Source organism: Seriola aureovittata, chromosome 24, assembly GCF_021018895.1.
Source record: "Seriola aureovittata isolate HTS-2021-v1 ecotype China chromosome 24, ASM2101889v1, whole genome shotgun sequence".
Lineage (NCBI taxonomy): Eukaryota > Metazoa > Chordata > Actinopteri > Carangiformes > Carangidae > Seriola > Seriola aureovittata.
Genome location: NC_079387.1, coordinates 1512548 through 1531092, shown reverse-complemented (window position 1 = coordinate 1531092; position 18545 = coordinate 1512548). Strand labels below are relative to the sequence as shown.

General features: G+C 42.7%; 2 protein-coding genes across 10 annotated transcripts in view; one reads left to right on the top strand and one right to left on the bottom strand.

Annotated features, from left to right (window-relative positions):
• Positions 1 to 471: 471 nt before the first annotated feature.
• LOC130165399 (kinesin heavy chain-like) lies at positions 472 to 14053 on the top strand. Of its 2 annotated transcripts, XM_056370641.1 has the most exons (27): positions 472 to 844; positions 1093 to 1247; positions 3093 to 3180; positions 3603 to 3676; positions 4326 to 4430; positions 4779 to 4827; positions 4925 to 4980; positions 5166 to 5253; positions 5418 to 5542; positions 5650 to 5754; positions 5837 to 5985; positions 6854 to 7002; positions 7875 to 8056; positions 8780 to 8848; positions 8931 to 9137; positions 9235 to 9387; positions 9469 to 9666; positions 9854 to 9971; positions 10085 to 10155; positions 10228 to 10337; positions 10416 to 10517; positions 10600 to 10660; positions 11645 to 11716; positions 11810 to 11914; positions 12096 to 12312; positions 12400 to 12497; positions 12574 to 14053. In XM_056370641.1, the coding sequence occupies exons 2-26, from the start codon at positions 1122 to 1124 to the stop codon at positions 12477 to 12479; spliced, it is 2859 nt and encodes a 952-aa protein (XP_056226616.1). In that variant the 5' UTR covers positions 472 to 844; positions 1093 to 1121; the 3' UTR covers positions 12480 to 12497; positions 12574 to 14053. The 2 variants fall into 2 exon arrangements, with proteins under 2 accessions (XP_056226616.1, XP_056226615.1); XM_056370640.1 differs by having other exon boundaries at positions 472 to 1247.
• A 45-nt stretch (positions 14054 to 14098) lies between these two features.
• LOC130165397 (plakophilin-4-like) overlaps positions 14099 to 18545 on the bottom strand; it is a 41013-nt gene continuing 36566 nt past the window's right edge. For 6 of the 8 annotated variants that reach the window (XM_056370632.1, XM_056370637.1, XM_056370638.1 and 3 more), the window contains 8 exons: positions 18195 to 18368; positions 17580 to 17730; positions 16852 to 17044; positions 16662 to 16746; positions 16165 to 16282; positions 15931 to 16062; positions 15765 to 15838; positions 14099 to 15638 (listed from right to left, as the gene is read on the bottom strand). In XM_056370632.1, coding sequence (XP_056226607.1) covers positions 15381 to 15638; positions 15765 to 15838; positions 15931 to 16062; positions 16165 to 16282; positions 16662 to 16746; positions 16852 to 17044; positions 17580 to 17730; positions 18195 to 18368 — 1185 coding nt within the window. In that variant the 3' untranslated portion in view covers positions 14099 to 15380. The remainder of the gene's footprint in view (positions 15639 to 15764; positions 15839 to 15930; positions 16063 to 16164; positions 16283 to 16661; positions 16747 to 16851; positions 17045 to 17579; positions 17731 to 18194; positions 18369 to 18545) is intronic. The other 2 variants (XM_056370635.1, XM_056370636.1) reach the window with 2 other exon arrangements.

Here is an 18545-nt window from a genome sequence, read left to right as displayed (position 1 = left end):
TCCCATGAGCCTTTGCGCTAACCAGCTCAAACTGTTCCAATCAGAGTGAACACTCCCCCCTCTGATCGCTACAGTATAATATATGAGTACAGTACTTAAGCAAATGTACTTACTTTTATATTGACAGAAAAAAGTGGTGTTAGTCGCTTTTATTCGCTGAAGATACGTTATTTTTTATTTAACTAACTTTGCAGAGATGAAATTATGTCGAGGAATAACATTTGAATTAAATCATGTATGGTCGTCAGAAGATGATGAAGGGAGTCATGAATCACAGTGAGTGATGCATTCATGTGCTCATCAGCTGGCAAAGGTTAGCAAATTGTATCCACTCATGCTGCTGGTTTCTTAAGAAGATGATGCAGGTTTTTGTACACTGTGTAATGACAACAAAGGCATTGAATTGAATTGTGTGCGCGTTCACAAACAGCTCGGTGATGGTGGTGGTGCTGATGCAGGAGCGGAAGCGCGCCGCGGCATCGTGCCGGGAGCGCGCTTCTTTTGCAAGTCAGGACGATGCGGCTGACTCTGCGCATCCTTTCCGGGCTCTCCCTCTGCAAACCGGGCAGCAAACCCTGACTGTGCCCTGCCGTTAAGGAGCACAAATACAACTCAGTCCGCTGTCTACGCGATTGTTGAGTGTCACCGCCGCACAGGGAGGGAGGCCTTGTACAGTGGTGTGTTTGCTCCTCGCAGCGCTGCAGTTGATCCGGTTTGGCCATGGCGCAGCTGAGGAAGCCCGGAGACAGTCGGCTGGGATGAAGGGCGCGTTGCACGTCGGAGGTTTCTAAACTCTCACGCGGTGCGGGTTCCCGTAAACCCTACGTTTTACCATCGGGAAACGGTTTGTTTGCTAATAATGATCTGAGACCCTGTTTTAGTAAATTGTGAACTCTCAGTTGACCCGGGACGCAGGGACAATTCTCAAGGCCCCGCTGAAGGTCCCTGAACCTCACTTTAGGCACCACCCTGCGTGAGACAGACTGATCCTCGCCTCTTTTCAAGCCTGTTTGTTTGTGTGTGTGTGTGTGTGGTCTGTGTGTGTGTTTGCTTGTTTGTTTGTGTGTGTACCCGCATTATTTGGAGAGGCAGTGTAAACAGTGCCAGCAGCAGCAGCAGCCATGGTGGATGCAGCGGAGTGCGGGGTGAGAGTGATGTGCCGCTTCAGGCCTCTGAACGAGGCCGAGATCAACAGAGGAGACAAATACATCCCCAAATTCAAAGACGACGACACCGTGGTTATAACGGTGAGTGTGCCTCTCACTGATGTTGTGATGATGATGATGATGATGATGATGATGATGATGATGGTGGTGGTAGTGATTTGTGTGTAAACACTGCAGTGTGCTGGGGGAAGAAAGTCTCCTGGAGCCCTGCAGGCAGGCTGGGGATGCCAAGTGCGCAATATGCCTGTGATGCTTTAGAAGAATATTATAGTATTATACCAATTATATCATATATCACAGCGATATAGTGTGTGAAGGTTCTCCACATAAACTCTAAACTGTAGCAATTTGTAGTGCTCTTGTGTCAGCTCAAACTTCAAAGCTGCCTCTATGTACTGTATTTGATGCAAATGTACTTTTTAAAACAGCCAAATGCCTCATGTCAAAACATGTTCTACTGAAAATAGAGCATGACAGACTGTTACTAATAATATTTCATCAACGTATTCAAACAATAAGAACCTCAGGCTGTGTTGTCTTTGGACTCACTGCAGCAGTGGGCACAAACACTGACTCATTGTCGACACAACTGGGACTATTCTAGTACTCAACAGACTCATAGCTCCTTGCTGCAGCATTTAAATCTATAATTCAAATAGTTTAATCATATAAAACTGATATTTTATGTGTTTGCATCCAAATTTTATTTATCAAAGAGCGAAATTGTTGTGTTTAAGTGGAACAGGAGATACACAGATCATAAAGGATTTTAGTGATTCTATGCTGTGATGCATTAAAAAAAAAACAGTTTTGAAAATAGAACTTTAAATGTAACCACACAAACAAAATCAAACATGTGGGAAACAGAGAAAACAATCTTTTTCTACAGCCTTTTTAAGCAGTCATGGCTTCAGTTCAAAGCTTTATAGCTATATTAAAACTGATCCACAGAGTTTTGCTGCAGAGGAAAACGCTTTGATTTTTCTCAATCACAAATGCCGTAATAATTTGGAGGAGTCAAAGGTCACACTGACTCACCATTATAAAAGTGCTGATTCAGGAGGCCACAGGAAGTTAGGGAGGGTTACATCAATACTGTGCTTAACCACAGTGTGAAACCATACACATAATAATAATAATAATACATTTTATTTAAAGGCTCCTTTCTTGGCACTCAAGGACACATACATATTATATACTCCTGAGAGGCCTGAGATTTGGTTTTGGTTTGTTTGTTTTCTACTCCATGGAATTCCAGGTGGGTGAAGACAACATAGACAATTTCATATTTGGGTCAGAAGGTTTAGATGATTTATTGCAAAGTCATTTTAATCTCCAACCTCAAATATCAGAAGTTAAAACAAGAGGACAGAAAACACTCCATTGGTTATTGCTTGAATCTTATGGAGTGTTATTTCTCTAAATGCCCAGCCTGAAAACTGTGTTTTCTGCCCCTGTAGAGCCTATAAGTTTGTTGTTTGTCTTGTACCTGCTCTGCCAGGACAAACTGCGCGTCACCGCCTTGTGCCATCAATCACACCGCAGAAACACATTACTGAGGCCGTGCGCTCTGATACTGTCGGTGTCAGTGGTTTCTCTGCTTCGTTTTGGGTGTTCAGAGAGAGCGAGAGCACTGCTGCTGCTTCCAAGTGCTGAGAGCTGCTTTTCACAGCAGCGATGCTTCCACCCCTGAGACAAAGAGTCTGTAGTTGGACATGGGCAGGGGGAGTGATGGATGGCCAGACTGACAGATCCTGGAAGTTATTGGAGTGTTTGCAGCTCAGGATTCTGTGCACAGTGGTGGAATATTAACTAAAATACATTAATATTTATATGCAACCATTTGCCATGCTGTTGTCAGTTGTATTGTGATCCACTGTCATCTCCCTGTTGTTATTAATGTGTATGTCTGTTGGTCTGAAACAGGGTAAACCCTACGTTTTCGACCGCGTGCTGCCTCCAAACACGGCACAGGAACAAGTGTACGACCAGTGTGCCAAACAGATAGTTAAAGGTACGGTATGAAGGTTTAAACCTGCTGGAGGGAGATGGAGGAATCGTTGTTATGTAACGTTAATCTACTGTATATCAGCACACAGACTTAATCTGTCCTCCATCTTTTATCCTCAACTCTCTTTTTATTCTTATTTTATAATGGAGCTGTAGAAATGGCATTTTACACTGACTATAAGCACTTGGCATTAGTTGTATCAGTCATAGTCACTTTAAAAAAATCCATACATGTTTAGTTTATGTTATTTACTATGTTTCTGATCTTAAATGATCATTTCTACATGAAGCTCTTTGTGTAGCCATGTTGAAAAGAAGATGTTTTATTAGTAGCAGCTGTGTTAAAGTAAAAATAGTAGTAACAGAAGTAATAGCATTACCAATATGTGTGTAATTTTCCATATTTATGTTTCTGTGTCATTGCAGATGTGCTGGGCGGCTACAACGGGACCATCTTTGCCTACGGACAGACGTCCTCGGGGAAGACACACACCATGGAGGTGAGAAACTCATCTGGTCCAGTACAGTATTTCAAAAACACAGAAGTCAGTTATCAGAAATATCTCAAGCCAGATGTTAAGATGACTGATATAGAAGCCCTCAATTCCTCCACTTTTTGTATATTTACTGTCAATCAATCAACCATTCGATCAATCCTAGAGTACAGCGCAGCAGTGACTTTTATTTAAGCTTCTGTCTCCAGTCAGAAGATTATAGCACAGCAGCCATTGTGTAACAGACTTACCCCAAACACTAAATCCATACAAGGTCTTACAGGAAGGAATCAAACAGGAATCAAAAGCCTGATATCAGAGATTGTCCTGTACCAGGAGGGTTTGATTCCTGCCAACAGCAAAGCCTTTCAGCAAGGCACTGACGTCCAAATTCACTGTGTCTGTGGAGAAATTTACAGATAACGTAGAAAAAATTGAGTTTTTTGAGTTTTTTTTCGACTGACTCTCAGAGGAGATCAGCATCATGAGTGCAAATTACTTCAGCTCGTAGACTAATCCACCGAGACAGCAGCCGAAAGCCTCTGTTTAATTCTCTGATGTGATCTGTGATGAAGAACCTTCACTTCACTGTCAGTTTGGTTGTTTGGAAACGTACATTTTGTATTAAAACGTCAATCTCCACCGTTGTGCTCAGGGCAAACTGCACGACCCCCAGCTGATGGGAATCATCCCTCGCATCGCCCACGACATCTTTGACCACATCTACTCCATGGACGAGAACCTGGAGTTTCACATCAAGGTAGACAAATATGTTTGTCACAGCACAAACTTATCAATTCTCATAAGCTCAGAATGAAAGTTAAGGCTAAAAAAATAATTATGTAATGATGAGAGTCCCAGTTGTGGCTCACACACGGCTATTGAATTTGCATTGAAGGTGATTTATCCACCAAACTATTACTGTCTCAGACATAAAATATGATCTAACAACATATCTAGATATAATATATGTAACATATTTAAATATCTAAATCACATACTTCACAAGAAACCAGTCCTAGTGCAAAGATTCAGATAGCTGATGTTGTAAAATAATTATTTGGGCTTCAAGGTGTGGAGTAAGATACTGATGTGTTTCTCTGTGCAGGTCTCCTATTTTGAAATCTACTTGGACAAGATCAGAGACCTGCTGGATGGTGAGTGTGCAACATTTAAGACAAATTTAGGTGACATTTAGTGCGAATATTTTGCATTATAAATTTTATTAAAAGTCATTCTTTGGTTTATTTTAAGTGTCGAAGACGAACCTCTCTGTGCATGAAGACAAAAACAGAGTGCCCTACGTCAAGGTTGGTGAACATGAGATAAGACAATACACCAAGACTCTCTTCCTGACACCTAATGAAAAGCTTAAATGTTTGCTTTGGGATAAAAATAAAGTAGTGACTCTACATTTGCTACCTTTTGTAGCAGAAAGAGCAATGATATCTCACTTGTTTTGTTCTCTCTCTCTCTCTCTCTCTCTCTCTCTCAGGGTTGTACTGAGCGTTTTGTGTCCAGTCCAGAGGAGGTGATGGATGTTATTGATGAGGGCAAAGCCAATCGGCATGTGGCAGTGACCAGTACGTATCACTGCATCTGTATTTTAACATTATTTTAATGTTTTTATCTCCATTTTCATCCACACTAGCAGCTTAGCTCCATGGATGGCAACAAATATTGGATGGAGCAGCTGCTAGCAGTTGCTGTAGACCATCTGTAATAATGTTTTTAAATAATTTTCTAGACATGAATGAGCACAGTTCTCGCAGCCACAGCATCTTCCTCATCAACATCAAGCAGGAAAACATTGAGACGGAGAAGAAGCTGTCAGGGAAGCTCTACCTGGTCGACCTGGCTGGCAGTGAGAAGGTCAGTCTCACTGCCAGAGTTAATGTTTCGTGAAAGGTGCTTACTGTTGTTGAGTTTTACGAAGTAAAAATGTTGTTATAAAAGCTGTACATTGTCTGTTTGAACAGGTCAGTAAGACGGGAGCTGAGGGAGCAGTGCTGGATGAGGCGAAGAACATCAACAAATCTCTGTCTGCGCTGGGAAACGTCATCTCAGCACTGGCCGAAGGAACAGTAAGTTCATCATCATTCTGTCTCCACATGTTTTAAGAAACGTGGCACCAAGCAACGCTTAATGATAAATTTGATTTTTCAGAAAACCCACGTGCCATACAGAGACAGCAAGATGACTCGAATCCTGCAGGACTCCCTGGGAGGAAACTGTCGCACCACCATCATCATCTGCTGCTCGCCATCCATCTACAACGAAGCCGAGACAAAGTCCACGCTCATGTTTGGACAGAGGTACATGTGACACCTAACATTCAGTGCCTCAGCCCTGACCAGCTGATGGGTGGCGCATTGAATAAAGTGTGTGTGTGTGTGTGTGTGTGTGTGTGAGAGAGAGAGTGATGGTCCTCATCTGACGTCAGAGCTAGAAGCCAGATGGCTCTGAGTTTCTCGCTGTGCATCCTGGTTTATTCCTATCGTTTCTTCATCTCTGTTGTTCATTCAGACAGTGACACTGACAGAGATGATGGCAGTGGATGCAAGATAAAATGAGATAGTGTGTGACCACTGTCTACACAGTGTCTAAGTTCAAACTGTTTATGTAATAAAGCATTCAGCAGCAGCAGTGACGGGAACTGACTGATGAGCCATCTGCCTGAGAGACGGAGAGGAAATGAGGGCTTCAGTTTGAAATGAGATTTCCATCATTAGAGGAAAGATCTGGATGGCTGGACTTCCTCTGACAGAGAGCAACATGTCAGCCTCACACAATACACTCTGCATTACCCAGTGAACATGTTTAGATTATATTCATTATATTCTCCTAATAAATACAGTTAACAATAAAAAAGAATGAGGAATCTTTATTTAACATGTGTGATATTGGCACCATGAAAAACACTTGATTTGGGGCTTCATAGCCAAGACTTTGGCCTTTAATACAGAATTTATATAATTTAAATCCACCCTCACAAGTGTTTCACTCAGTTTAGCTCTGCAGTACAACAACGGAGGGAAGGAGATGTCAGTGAGATACAGAGGAGAGGATTAATCAGGGCAGTTAATTAAAACAGTGTGTGTACGTATGTGCGTGCGTGGTGCTTGAGTAATCTGTTGACTTAAACAACAAACTTAACTCCGCTCTGTGTCCGTGACTGTTTAGAGCCAAGACCATCAAGAACACAGTGTGTGTGAACCTGGAGCTGACGGCCGAGGAGTGGAAGAAGAAATATGAGAAGGAGAAGGAAAAGAACAAGAGCCTGAAAGGCATCATCCAGAAGCTGGAGGCCGAGCTCAACCGCTGGAGGAACGGTGAGATAAAAAACAGGGCGAACTGGTAAACCACACACACAGACGCAGGGGAGAAAGAGTGAGCTGTTAGCCACCGTACAAACTGGTCTTATTCTGGGGTTGGTGCCTAAGCACTGCCGTGTCTGGTTACCAGGTTGCAGGTGTGTTTACAGTTGTGTTGTGTTTACATCACTGCTGATCAGAGCCCGTTGTACCTTTTCCTTCTACCGACAAAAGCTGGATGTTTGCGAGAGTTGTTCGATTATATTCAAACACTCTGTCTGTTGTCTCTCCTCTGAGCAGTATCTCCTGCACAGCATCTCTCTGCCTTTTTTCCATCTCTGTTGCATGGTAACCACTGAAGCCCCGCCTCTCTGTCGCTCTCTCCCTTTTCCTCTTTGCCCTTAATGTGTTTCCATACCTCTCTCTGGCTGTTGTTTTTTATTTTGTAATTCCCTTGAGGATGCTGATAACGCTCCTTAGCAACAAATTAGCTCAGCTGCAGCCTCTGAAGCCTACGCTCTTTATAAATGAAAATGTAGTGACAGGGAGGTACACATACACACATGCACGCGCGTGCACGTAATGCTGATGCAGTGTTTCTGACATGAGTCAGCTGCTGGCTTCACGCCGAGCCATTTATTGGGAGCTGCACATCCCCTTCTCAGTCTGTCCTCTTCTCCATCTTTTCATTTGCTGTTGGCGCTCATCACTATTGAAGCAAACCTCAATAAAAAAAAAAATCAAAAAAAAAATCAATAATCATCGTAAGTTCTTTATCTGCTGAAGTCACACTGCTGCTAACAGGCTGTGCACACGCTGTTAGTTTTGTTTTAAGACAATATGATGATATGATTTTACTGGATGAGTAAATGAACACATGTAACCTACAGGGGAGAACGTTCCTGAGGAGGAACAGCTGAGCTCTAAAGACCAGAAGAACGTTGAGCCGTACGACAACACTCCCATCATTGACAACCTGCTGCCAGCCGGAGGAGGCGTCTCAGTTTCTGGCGAGGAGGGGAGCAAGTACGAGGAGGACATCACCAACCTGTACAAGCAGCTGGATGACAAAGTGAGACTCCTCACCCTTCTCCACATTTCTCTGAAATCACTATGGTTATTGAAGATTGTGGGTTAATGAAATGTAATGCTAGGACCACTTTATCCACTAACGCAACTCCGGTCAGAAAGTGAAGGCAGACACAGGGAACAGTTCTTGCTTTTTGATCTTTATTTAGGTTTAGATGATTGGTAGCACAGCATATTGAATGATCCAGTGACACGTGAATTTAACTGAGAATGGTTTCCTGCAAACAGAATAAAACAGAAATAATATTTAACAGATTAGATTTAAATACTGAAGACACCAGGCTTTATACTGAACAAAATAGCTACTAGAATAGCTTAATTAGCATCTCACATACACACACGTAACACGGCTAATTAGCTCAACCGAGAGTGAGTCAATAACAGAACAGAGTCAAGGCAACATAACAGAACCTACATATAAAGTTATCTCATATAAACAAATGGTTTTTCAAGCTATTAATAACTTTCATCGAACGCATTCTCTGTACACAAGGGAAACCCGTTGGTTACTATGGTAACCCATGTACACTAACTCCCGAATGTTAGTAACCAATGCACCTGGGCTGACCAAAAGGATGCCTGAATAAAATTAACAACATATAACCCTAGTGTGACAAATTAACAGGGGGCTCATAACTGGAAACAGTTGGGAAATAACAACAATGGATAAAGGTTTAATTTACTCTTATTGAATATATTTTTACAGGATGATGAGATCAACCAACACAGTCAGCTGGCTGAGAAACTCAAGGAGCAGATGTTGGATCAGGAAGAGGTTTGTCCCTTCTGTTTTATCAAACCGTAAGAACTCATTTTGTTGGATATTAATGTTTCCTGTCCTTTATGCATGCTCTCAGCTGCTGGCATCAACGCGGCGCGACTACGAGAAGATCCAGGAAGAGCTCTGCCGGCTGCAGACGGAGAACGAGCTGGCTAAGGAGGAGGTGAAGGAGGTGCTGCAGGCCTTGGAGGAGCTGGCTGTCAACTACGACCGGAAGAGCCTGGAGGTGGAGGAGCGAGAGCAGACCAACCTGCAGCTGACGGAGGAGCTGACCCACAAGACGGTGGGTCAGCTTTGTGTTAAATGTGTGCTCTATATATTTCACAATGTTTTCAATGCATTATGTCAATGAGTTGTCCCCGTGTGTCTGTTGTGGACAGGTGTTGCTCTCGGCGGTGCAGAGGGAGCTGAGTCAGCTGCAGGAGCTAAATGGCCTGCAGAGGAAGAGAGCCTCTGAAGTCCTCAATCAGCTGCTGCGAGATCTCAGCGACATTGGCGCCATCATCGGCACCAGTGACGTCAAGACTGCTGCGGTGAGGATGAGCACACACACACACTTAAATACAGCACATCATATCCCACACGCACACCCTAACCTGTTCCTCCACCCTCAGTCTTCAGAGACGAAGGGGAACGGCTCGGCGGTGGAGGAGGAGTTCACCGTCGCTCGCCTCTACATCAGCAAGATGAAGTCCGAGGTGAAGTCACTGGTCAACCGCAGCAAGCAGCTTGAGAGCGCTCAGGCCGACGCCCACCGGAAGATCCAGGCCAATGAAAAGGAGCTGGCGTCCTGTCAGCTACTCATCTCCCAGGTAACTGTCACCGTGGGCCATAGTTATAATCACTATAACTATATCATCATCATCCATCATCATAACAACTCACTAGTCATAGTTATGATAAATAAAAATTGGGTCAGCTATGCAGGTATTTTCAAACTTCAGTGCCCCATGACTGAAAAAGGCGTTGTGGCGTTTATATTGTCTCCTCTGTGCACAGCACCAGGCCAAGATCAAGTCTCTGACCGACTACATGCAGAACATGGAGCAGAAGAAGAGGCAGCTGGAGGAGAATCAGGATGCTCTGACTGAGGAGCTCGCAAAACTGCAGGCTCAGGGTCAGCACACATCCAGGGTCAAATCCACTTAGTTTTACTTTGTTAGATAGATCTTAAATTCATGCCACATCACAAACAGTACAAACTAAATTGTTGTCTTTGGTGTTTCTTAGAGAAAAGACACGAGATGTCGGGGCTGGAGAAGGAGGACATCAGCAGACTGGATGGGGGCGAGGAGATCAAGGTGAACTAAAAGGACTGTCACTATTCACAGCAGGAAATTATTGTGTCTAATGTTTTTTTGTTGTCACTCCAGAAAACACTGGAGGAGCAGCTGGAGAACCACAGGGAGACTCATCAGAAGCAGCTCAGCCGCCTCAGAGATGAGATTGAAGACAAACAGAGGATGCTGGATGAACTGACAGAGTGAGGAAACATCAATAATACCCAAATAATTGATACATATACAATGTCAAAATGTTTTATTTTCGGTTTGTCTCACAGTCTGAACCAGGGTTTGTTACTGGAGCAGGAGAGACTCATGTCAGACTATGAGAAACTGAAGGCTGAGGAGCAGGAGAAGGATACAAAGCTGCAGAAACTCATGTAGGTTCCAGTTGACATTTGGATGGCACTCAGCTTAATATGTTTTGTCAATGTTATTATAGTACATCTGTTTTCTGTCCAGGCTGCTGAATGAAGAGAGGGAACAGGCCAGAGAAGACCTGAAGGGGCTGGAGGAAACAGTGGTGAGTCTAACAACTTGTATTCTACTACTATTGCCATAAAAATGTTGTAGTATAGGATTTCATAAAATGTCATAGTATATAAGAGTATTAGAATGCCTGGGTATAGTAAGGCATAAAAATGTCATAGTATGAGAGCAGAGCAATTTTGAAGTCCAACACCCAATGCACCCTATATAGCGCAGATATAGCAGTCAAAGGTCTGACCAAATGGTTCAGGCCGTTAGAGGGAAGTTTGGGAACGCGGAGAATTTGAGTTTGATGGTGATGGAGGAGACTAAATAACTTTTACTCCAATCCGGGTTCCCCCTTCTATAAATCAAATTGGATTCACCCACCTCCTGTTTGACAGTCTGACCTTTCACCTTGGCTTTGCGGTAGCAAGGATGGGAGCACATGCTACAAACATTTAGGTAACTTCAATTAAATATCATTACAGAAGAATGCAAATACATGACACCAAATGCCTTTGTGTAGCTCTTTCATAACTTGGAAGTCATGTCAAATTAAGTTAGTAGTCTCAAATTGACATTGAATTCACAGCTAAGCTAACTTAGCATGCTTTTCCCCACATGGGCTAACTGGTTCAAGCTTCTCTGTTGACTTTCAAACATCTTAACTCATATCATTGATAAGAAATGTAGGAAAAGTCAAAACTGTAAACAAAGGGCGAGAGGGGAAGACAGCTTACAGTGTTTTAGTGAGGAATTTTACACTATGTTTCTGTTTGTGTGCACTTTGCCTCCATATTTGGTCAAGACATTTTCTCTAACTGTCAAGACCAAAAAACCCCCTTCAAAGTTAGGAATTTGCAGCTGTGAAACCAGACAAGGCAGTGTCTAAAACACTATAACATTTATTTTTAACTTTCCTGGCACTGACAATGTGGTGGATTTTTGTAAGAAAAAGAATTATTACCTTTAGGGAGGCTTGAACTGTTTCAGTTGTGTCTCAACCATAATAAATGATTTCTTTCTTCTTCCTCAGGCCAAAGAGCTGCAGACTCTGCACAACCTCCGTAAACTCTTCATTCAGGACCTAACCACACGGGTTAAAAAAGTATGTCACCTGTTTTTTTTTTTTTTTTTTTTTTTTAGTGTTAAGTATTAGTTTCTCTCAAAATCACAGTTTAACACTGTCTATTTCTTCTAGAGTGCAGAACTGGACTGTGAGGAGGGACTTGGCAATGTTGCCCAGAAACAGAAGATCTCCTTCCTGGAGAATAACTTGGAACAGCTGACCAAGGTCCACAAGCAGGTAAAGTTACATGAACATAAAACTGTCTGAATAGTATTCCTCCAGCCAGTGATGAAAGTAGATGATGAAAGATGAAGTACCTAGTTTCTTCACTTGCACTAATAGTTCTGGTCTATTACCTGCATTAGATCAGGATTGTTGTAATTGTAGTTCAGTAATGTAAATGTACTTCTCTTTTCAGCTGGTTCGAGACAACGCAGACCTTCGCTGCGAACTGCCCAAGCTGGAGAAGCGTCTGCGTGCCACGGCCGGGCGAGTCAAAGCCCTGGAGAATGCCCTGAAGGAGGCCAAGGAGAATGCAATGAGGGACCGCAAGCGCTACCAGCAGGAGGTTGACCGCATCAAAGAGGCCGTGCGGGCAAAGAACATGGCCAGGAGGGGGTACTCTGCTCAGATTGGTGAGATTAGTTTTTTCACATTTGCAGTAGGAAAAAAAAAACTGACAACTGACAGTGTGGAGTTACCATTTGTTCTTTGTGTCTCAGCAAAGCCCATCCGTCCAGGCCATCATCCATCACTGTCATCCCCTATCAGCACCTGCATCAGAGCCGGAGTCACCCACTAAAAACCACAAGTTAACCCAGTGAGTTCTTAAAATGGCATTTCAAATTTCTGAATGCCTGTAAAAGGTTTAATATTTAGATATTTTCTTCCTGCAGACAGACCATAAACAACTCAAAGCATGCCTTCCACCTGGAACCACAAGCACCACCCATCCTGCTGGAGCACCAGTGGGAGACCATCACAACAGACTGTCATCGCTCGGAGAATCCAAACATAGTGCATATACCGATATGAGATTTGCTAAATGTAGATCAGAGGCCTCATTTATAAGGTGTTGTGTTTATGTCCTAAATTACGCTCCAGATTATAGATCGTTTCATTTGTATTCGTAATTATGCAACAGAATAAAGTGTAACATTTATAAATGAGGCCCTGAGTTACGACATGAATAAGTTTGCAACTACAGTTTGTACGGCTTAGAGAGCCAGGCAGAGCAGATTTATAATTTAATCTTAAACCAGCATTTAAATGAAGGAGTTTGACATTCTTATTCGCTTTCTTGCCAAGAGAGAGGTGGTTAACAGTCAAAAAAACAGAGCTCATTAAATTGCAAGTGGGATTGGCTCACCTCAGGGGAGGTAAAAATCTTAAGAAAAGTTCTGGCCTTTAATTTTTTAAGGTTAAGTATTTGAGTTTCAGAATCTTGTATGTTGAAATTATTCTAAGATATGGAAAAAGTTTGTGGCTGACTGTATCGCACTGCAGGGACACTGACCAGCCAATCAGATGTTCCTTGGACTGAGAACAGTACAACAGTCTGGAGAAGGCTTTAAATCTTCTTAAATTCTTTTCCATAACATTTCAGGATGTTGTAATGATGTAAAGTTCCCGATCATTCAGCATCCTTAAAAACAAAGAGATGAAGTGAGAATAATGCAACAGAAACACTAAAGCAGACAAACTTAATGATCATCCTATTGATTGGCTCTCACTCTGCCACACCTCGTGCCTTTAGAAACACCTGGACCACCAGAATGAAAGACTTGTGCTGGTTTACCTTTTGTTCAGCAAAAGGTAAATTAAATTACCAGAAATGAGGCTACAAGGTTTTGTAGAAAAACTTCCAATTAAAAGCAAAAGATTGTAATCAGTCTTTACCCTCTAATCAAAGATATATTAGTCTGTGCTGCCAGCTGAGCATGTTTTTGAATGTATATATCTCGGTGGATGTGTCCTCTAATTTTAATCGGCCAAGAACGTAAATAGACTGGGAAGCTTTTGAGGTAACAGAGCTTCAGGCTTCAGATCAGTTGCTTTCGTTGCCCGAGAATGAGCCCCATTATCAGCTTCTTTATTTGACGTTTAATCGTTCAATTGTGGTTGTTTTGAGCGAGCCGGGCAGCTGCAGTCACGCTGAATAAATGAATGTAACTGCATGAACTAGAGCTTGTGTTAAAGGCATGCTCAGGGAGGACAAACTGAGGCAATTGTATACACAATGCATTTACCTCATCACGATGTACATTTTAAGTTTGCAGAATGTTTTTTTAGTTCCCTTCGTTTCTTTTGGCTGTGGCATCATGTCTCTGAATAATACCTGCAACAGATAATAAAGATATATCTATTTAACTTTCATTTTTGTCTTTATTTTTGACAAAAAGATGAAAGACAACTTTCAGATATCTTCATGATATAATCTTTAATCCCTATACATATATTCCCTCTGTAACATTGCACATTATCAGTTTTGGACAGAACAGACAGATGGGGTATTTTGGTCAGGTCACAATTAAATTAATAAAAATAATCAAATAATAGAAAAATCTTCTTCACACAATCACATATAAAGTTCTACATATTGAATACAACAATGTAACAGGACAGTTAAACCATTGTATCTGTACAAATAGATTTTCACATGTTTTTGTCACATATTTCACATACTTTATGATATACTGCACTTTTGGCCAAACATTACAGAAAACCCAAGGTTTACTGATGTAACCTTGGTTCTCTGAGTCTTTAAAGGTTCCAGAGAGTGAGTTTCTCTTCCAAACCTTGGTCAAATAATATTTAGAAATAATTTTTAGAGAGACTTTTATCCTGTTTGGTGCAAAGAATTACTGGTAAATAGTATTTGGCCCAGGTGTGGTCTTATTTTCTTTTTTTTTTTCTTTTTTTTTTTTACAGGATCCTTACCTTCAATAATTTCTTTTTCTCTCGCATTCAAGATGATGCTGGCGAACAATATTTATGTTACAAAGCCAACACACTGCACACTTTAACTGCAGAGAAAAATGAAACCAGTTGACGTTAACAAACACTCTGGTAAACAGCAAAGTTAGGGCTGGGTTTTTTCAAAAAGCATCTTTTGACTGAGCCCATCTTTGTGCTGTGTGCATTTACAACGGAAAAGATGCTCAGTCCATGTCCATAATAATGCAGATAAAACCTGGTGTCTTTATACGTTTTTAAATTTCCAATCTTTTTTTTTTTCCAATAGAAAAATGTCTGAAGATCTCATCTAAAGTCAAAAGGTAAATGGACTTACTTTCTCGCCTCTTATCTGAACTTCTGGTAAGGATGCCCCTGATGGCGACCTCTGTCCGATCGTTCACACCGGTAACATTGTTAGGCCACCTGGCAGTCATGTGAGAGTCATTAGAGTCATAACTTTCTTTTAGTGTGGAATAAAGGCCCAAAATAAAGGAATAGTTCATATTTATCTACATTATTGAGCACATGTTCTGACTTAGGCAAAAGCCGCAGGTAGAAAACCAAGCCCTGGTCCTTCAGTACAGTTTCAACACAGATGCACACATATTCACATGCATCCTCAACCTTTCACGCGACCATACGGCTCACCCACGTGCACTCCCCACACACCGACACCCCACACACCAACACCCACGGAAAACAGCCAAAACGGCGAAGCTCAACCTACGCACTGTCTGTTTTGTATCTACACCCAGGAGTCAGGGGAGCCGGTAAACTTGTTCGCCCTGTTTGAAGGCCTCCGTGTGGTGGAGTAGAAGTCCACATAGTTGGTGTTGGCTTTGAACTGGAGCGACTGGCTGGCGTAGCCATCGGGGGAGGACGGGGTCAGGTGGACCGGTTCGTCCTCGTACTGCTCCTCTCCATAGCCTTGTGGGGACGACAGGTACATTCTGTAGCTGTTGTAGTTCTTCCTGTCAGGTTCGTCGTAGAATGGCTCTGGATGCTGGGGGAGGAACAAACAAGTGATTGATAGATCACTGATTTACCTGTACAATCTCTCTACAATCTTTAGCTGTATGAACCGAGATTCAATACTTTAATGCAACAATGTGGTTACAAAAGCTCTTACCTGGGACCTTCTCAAATCTTCCCCTGACTGGGAAGAATATGTCCCAATGAAATATGGGGTTTTCTTCTCAGACCCTGAAGTGGAAAGTTCAACAGCACAGACAGGAGAAAAACATAAGCATAAACGCAGGGGGGGGGGGGGGGTTTACAAGATAAACAAGACAAACCTGTGTACTGCTGTTTGTGTAAACTGTTGTCTCCATAATAGGTGTCGAGTTGCATAGATGACTGCGCCCTCTGATAATTTGAGCTGTGTCCTCTTATCCCGAGCATCGCTGGTGAGGATGTTGCACTACCACCTGAGTAAAAACGACAAAAACAACTGAATGTTTTCACAATCTCAAAACATTACCGGGACAGTTTTACACTTTGTTCCAAAGGGTCGGACTTGGATCTCTCACCTGATTGGATGACAGGGGACATCTGCAGAGGGCTGGTGGGCAGGGTCGGCTGTGAACGGTAGCGGTCTCGCTCCAGAGTGGAGACGGGGGTGATGAAGTGGGTGTAGTTCCATCCATCCTGCACAAAGTTCATGTGATTAATGTATTTATTGTGGTATACTGATTGTTTGTATTGAAAGTGTTTATCAGTTTCTTTATTTCTGTCAGATAATGTGGAAAAAAATATTATTATTACTACACAGCTTTTTGTAACAGCTAAATCTAACACACTGTTTACATGAATCTGTGTCACCCAGCCCTTTTAATGTTTTGCAAAGCACTGCAGAAATGATTCTGGGACTCTGTAATTGCTTTGCCGAGTTAATTTTGACTCTTTGTGTATCATGAGTCCGAATTATTAAAAGTTTCACAATGTGTTGCTGATAAATCAAAAGACTTAGCTTCTTAATTAAGTTTGACATAAGAGAACTTGTCTGGGTGTATGTGCTGGTGCTGACCTGTTTGTAGAGGCTCCTCAGCTCTCTGTACTGCCACAGTGTGTTCAACACCTGAGCTGCTGCCTTCACAACCTTCATCGAATAGCTGGAACACCACATCACAAAACACCAGTAAAACACTTCAAAAGTCATAACAAAGGTTAAAAAATAAAGCAGAATTTCTACTCTAAGTTTTCCTGCTGTTTCGTACCCTTTCCCTCGTCCTTTGCTGATGTCCACCAGCTTCTCGATGCCTCCGCTGTCGGCTAAAGCTTTGGCGTTCTCCATGTTGCGGCTGGTGACCTCGTGCAGCGTGCAGCAGACCGACGCCACCGTGTCGTCCGACAGCACTGAGGGACTGCCGCCGGGCAGTCGATTCACCAGATCCCGCATGGCGTACTTCCCTGCAGGAGGAGACGCAGAACAGAACAGACTTGATTTGGACTGACAAATATTTTAACCTTAGCTTTACACACAGAGAGAAAATATAAGATGTTTTTGTAAAGGTGTGTCCTGCAGATTCTCCACATGGTGGCACAGGGAGAAGGTGTGTGAGACTGCAGGTTGCTTCCAATTTCTGAGGCTGCTGGGGCTTTATTTTGCTGAGACTGTTGTGTTTACCATTGCCCTCAGTTACATTTTGTTTGTTTGTTTTGTGTGGAAGCTCAATGATTTGTTGATTTGTCTGCAGGCAGGTTAACTGTGGGATTATTTCAACAGCTACACACCTGTTGTCCACAAGGGGGCAATGTGTTCTCACTCTGTCAGACTTCAATGTGATTGATGTGAATGGACTTGTGTCACACTATGGTCTGATATGAAAACCTGTTTTGAACAAGCTGCTGTTGATGTTTTTGACTGAAGTGTGAAGATGATCTTTTCACAGTTTCAGTTTCTCAGCTGAGCTGGGATCAATCTGTTCACTGTGTGTGTTTGGACCTATCAGCTCCTTGTTGCGGCTGTCCAGCGCCATGTTGCGGAGAGCCGTGGCGACGGAGCAGACGACCCGGTCGTTGTCCATCCTCAGCAGCTCCACCAGGATGGGCAGACCTTTCTCCTTACGCACCGCTGCTCGGATGTAGGCCGAGAACTGCACGCGCACGCACGCACACACACACACACACACACACACACACACACACACACACACACACACACACACACACACACAGTCTTAAAGGCCTTGACAAACTATTTCTTACTGTAAGCAATATGATCCTACTTGAACACACAACTTTATGAACTAATGGGACAGTTTTGGAGGATTTTTGTGCATGTTGCTGTTGGGTGGAAAACCTGTGGCTTTAAAATGTCAAATTTTAGAAAAACTGCCTTTTTAGCTCATCTGAAGTTCATCCAGTAAGTTTCACAGAGACTTTTGCCTCTAGATTTTTAAGACAAAGCAACTTACTTTATCTTTAAAAACAAAACTTTTGGAATTTTAATGTTTCGATTTCAAGATTCAGGAGTAAATTATATTACGGAATTTCTGTTTATGCAGTGAGTGATTTACTTATCATGGTCTTGCTTGTGTTAAAAATAGAGGAGTCCTACCTTCCAGTTTCCAGCAGAGAGGTTTTGCAGTGACCCGGCGGCTCCCTCCAGTGTGGCAGGGTTGGAGCTTTCAGCCAGCAGGTTGAGGTATGGCTTCACCACCATCGGGTGCCACAGCAGCTCTGCTCCTCTCAGAGGCTGGGAGAAACCTGGGATTGGCCCCACGTCATCCCACTGCACAAAACATCAGGAGAGGTTGCACACCTAGAAACTAAAAGTGGAGGTGTGCAGCAGGAGGCTTTCAGCACCTTCAGACCTATAGCAAACACTAGCTACAGTAAGTAGGAAGCTCATTGACTCATAATGGGAAAGATCCACTTTCTGCTGTTTAACTGGATTTAGGTCACATTC

Bases quoted from the DNA above. Each gene is read 5' to 3' on its own strand.
- LOC130165399 (XM_056370641.1), top strand. From the start codon at position 1,122: ATGGTGGATGCAGCGGAGTGCGGGGTGAGAGTGATGTGCCGCTTCAGG. The intron at 7,003-7,874 runs GTGAGATAAAAA...TGTAACCTACAG, and splicing joins GCTCAACCGCTGGAGGAACG to GGGAGAACGTTCCTGAGGAG. The intron at 10,156-10,227 runs GTGAACTAAAAG...TTGTCACTCCAG, and splicing joins ATGGGGGCGAGGAGATCAAG to AAAACACTGGAGGAGCAGCT.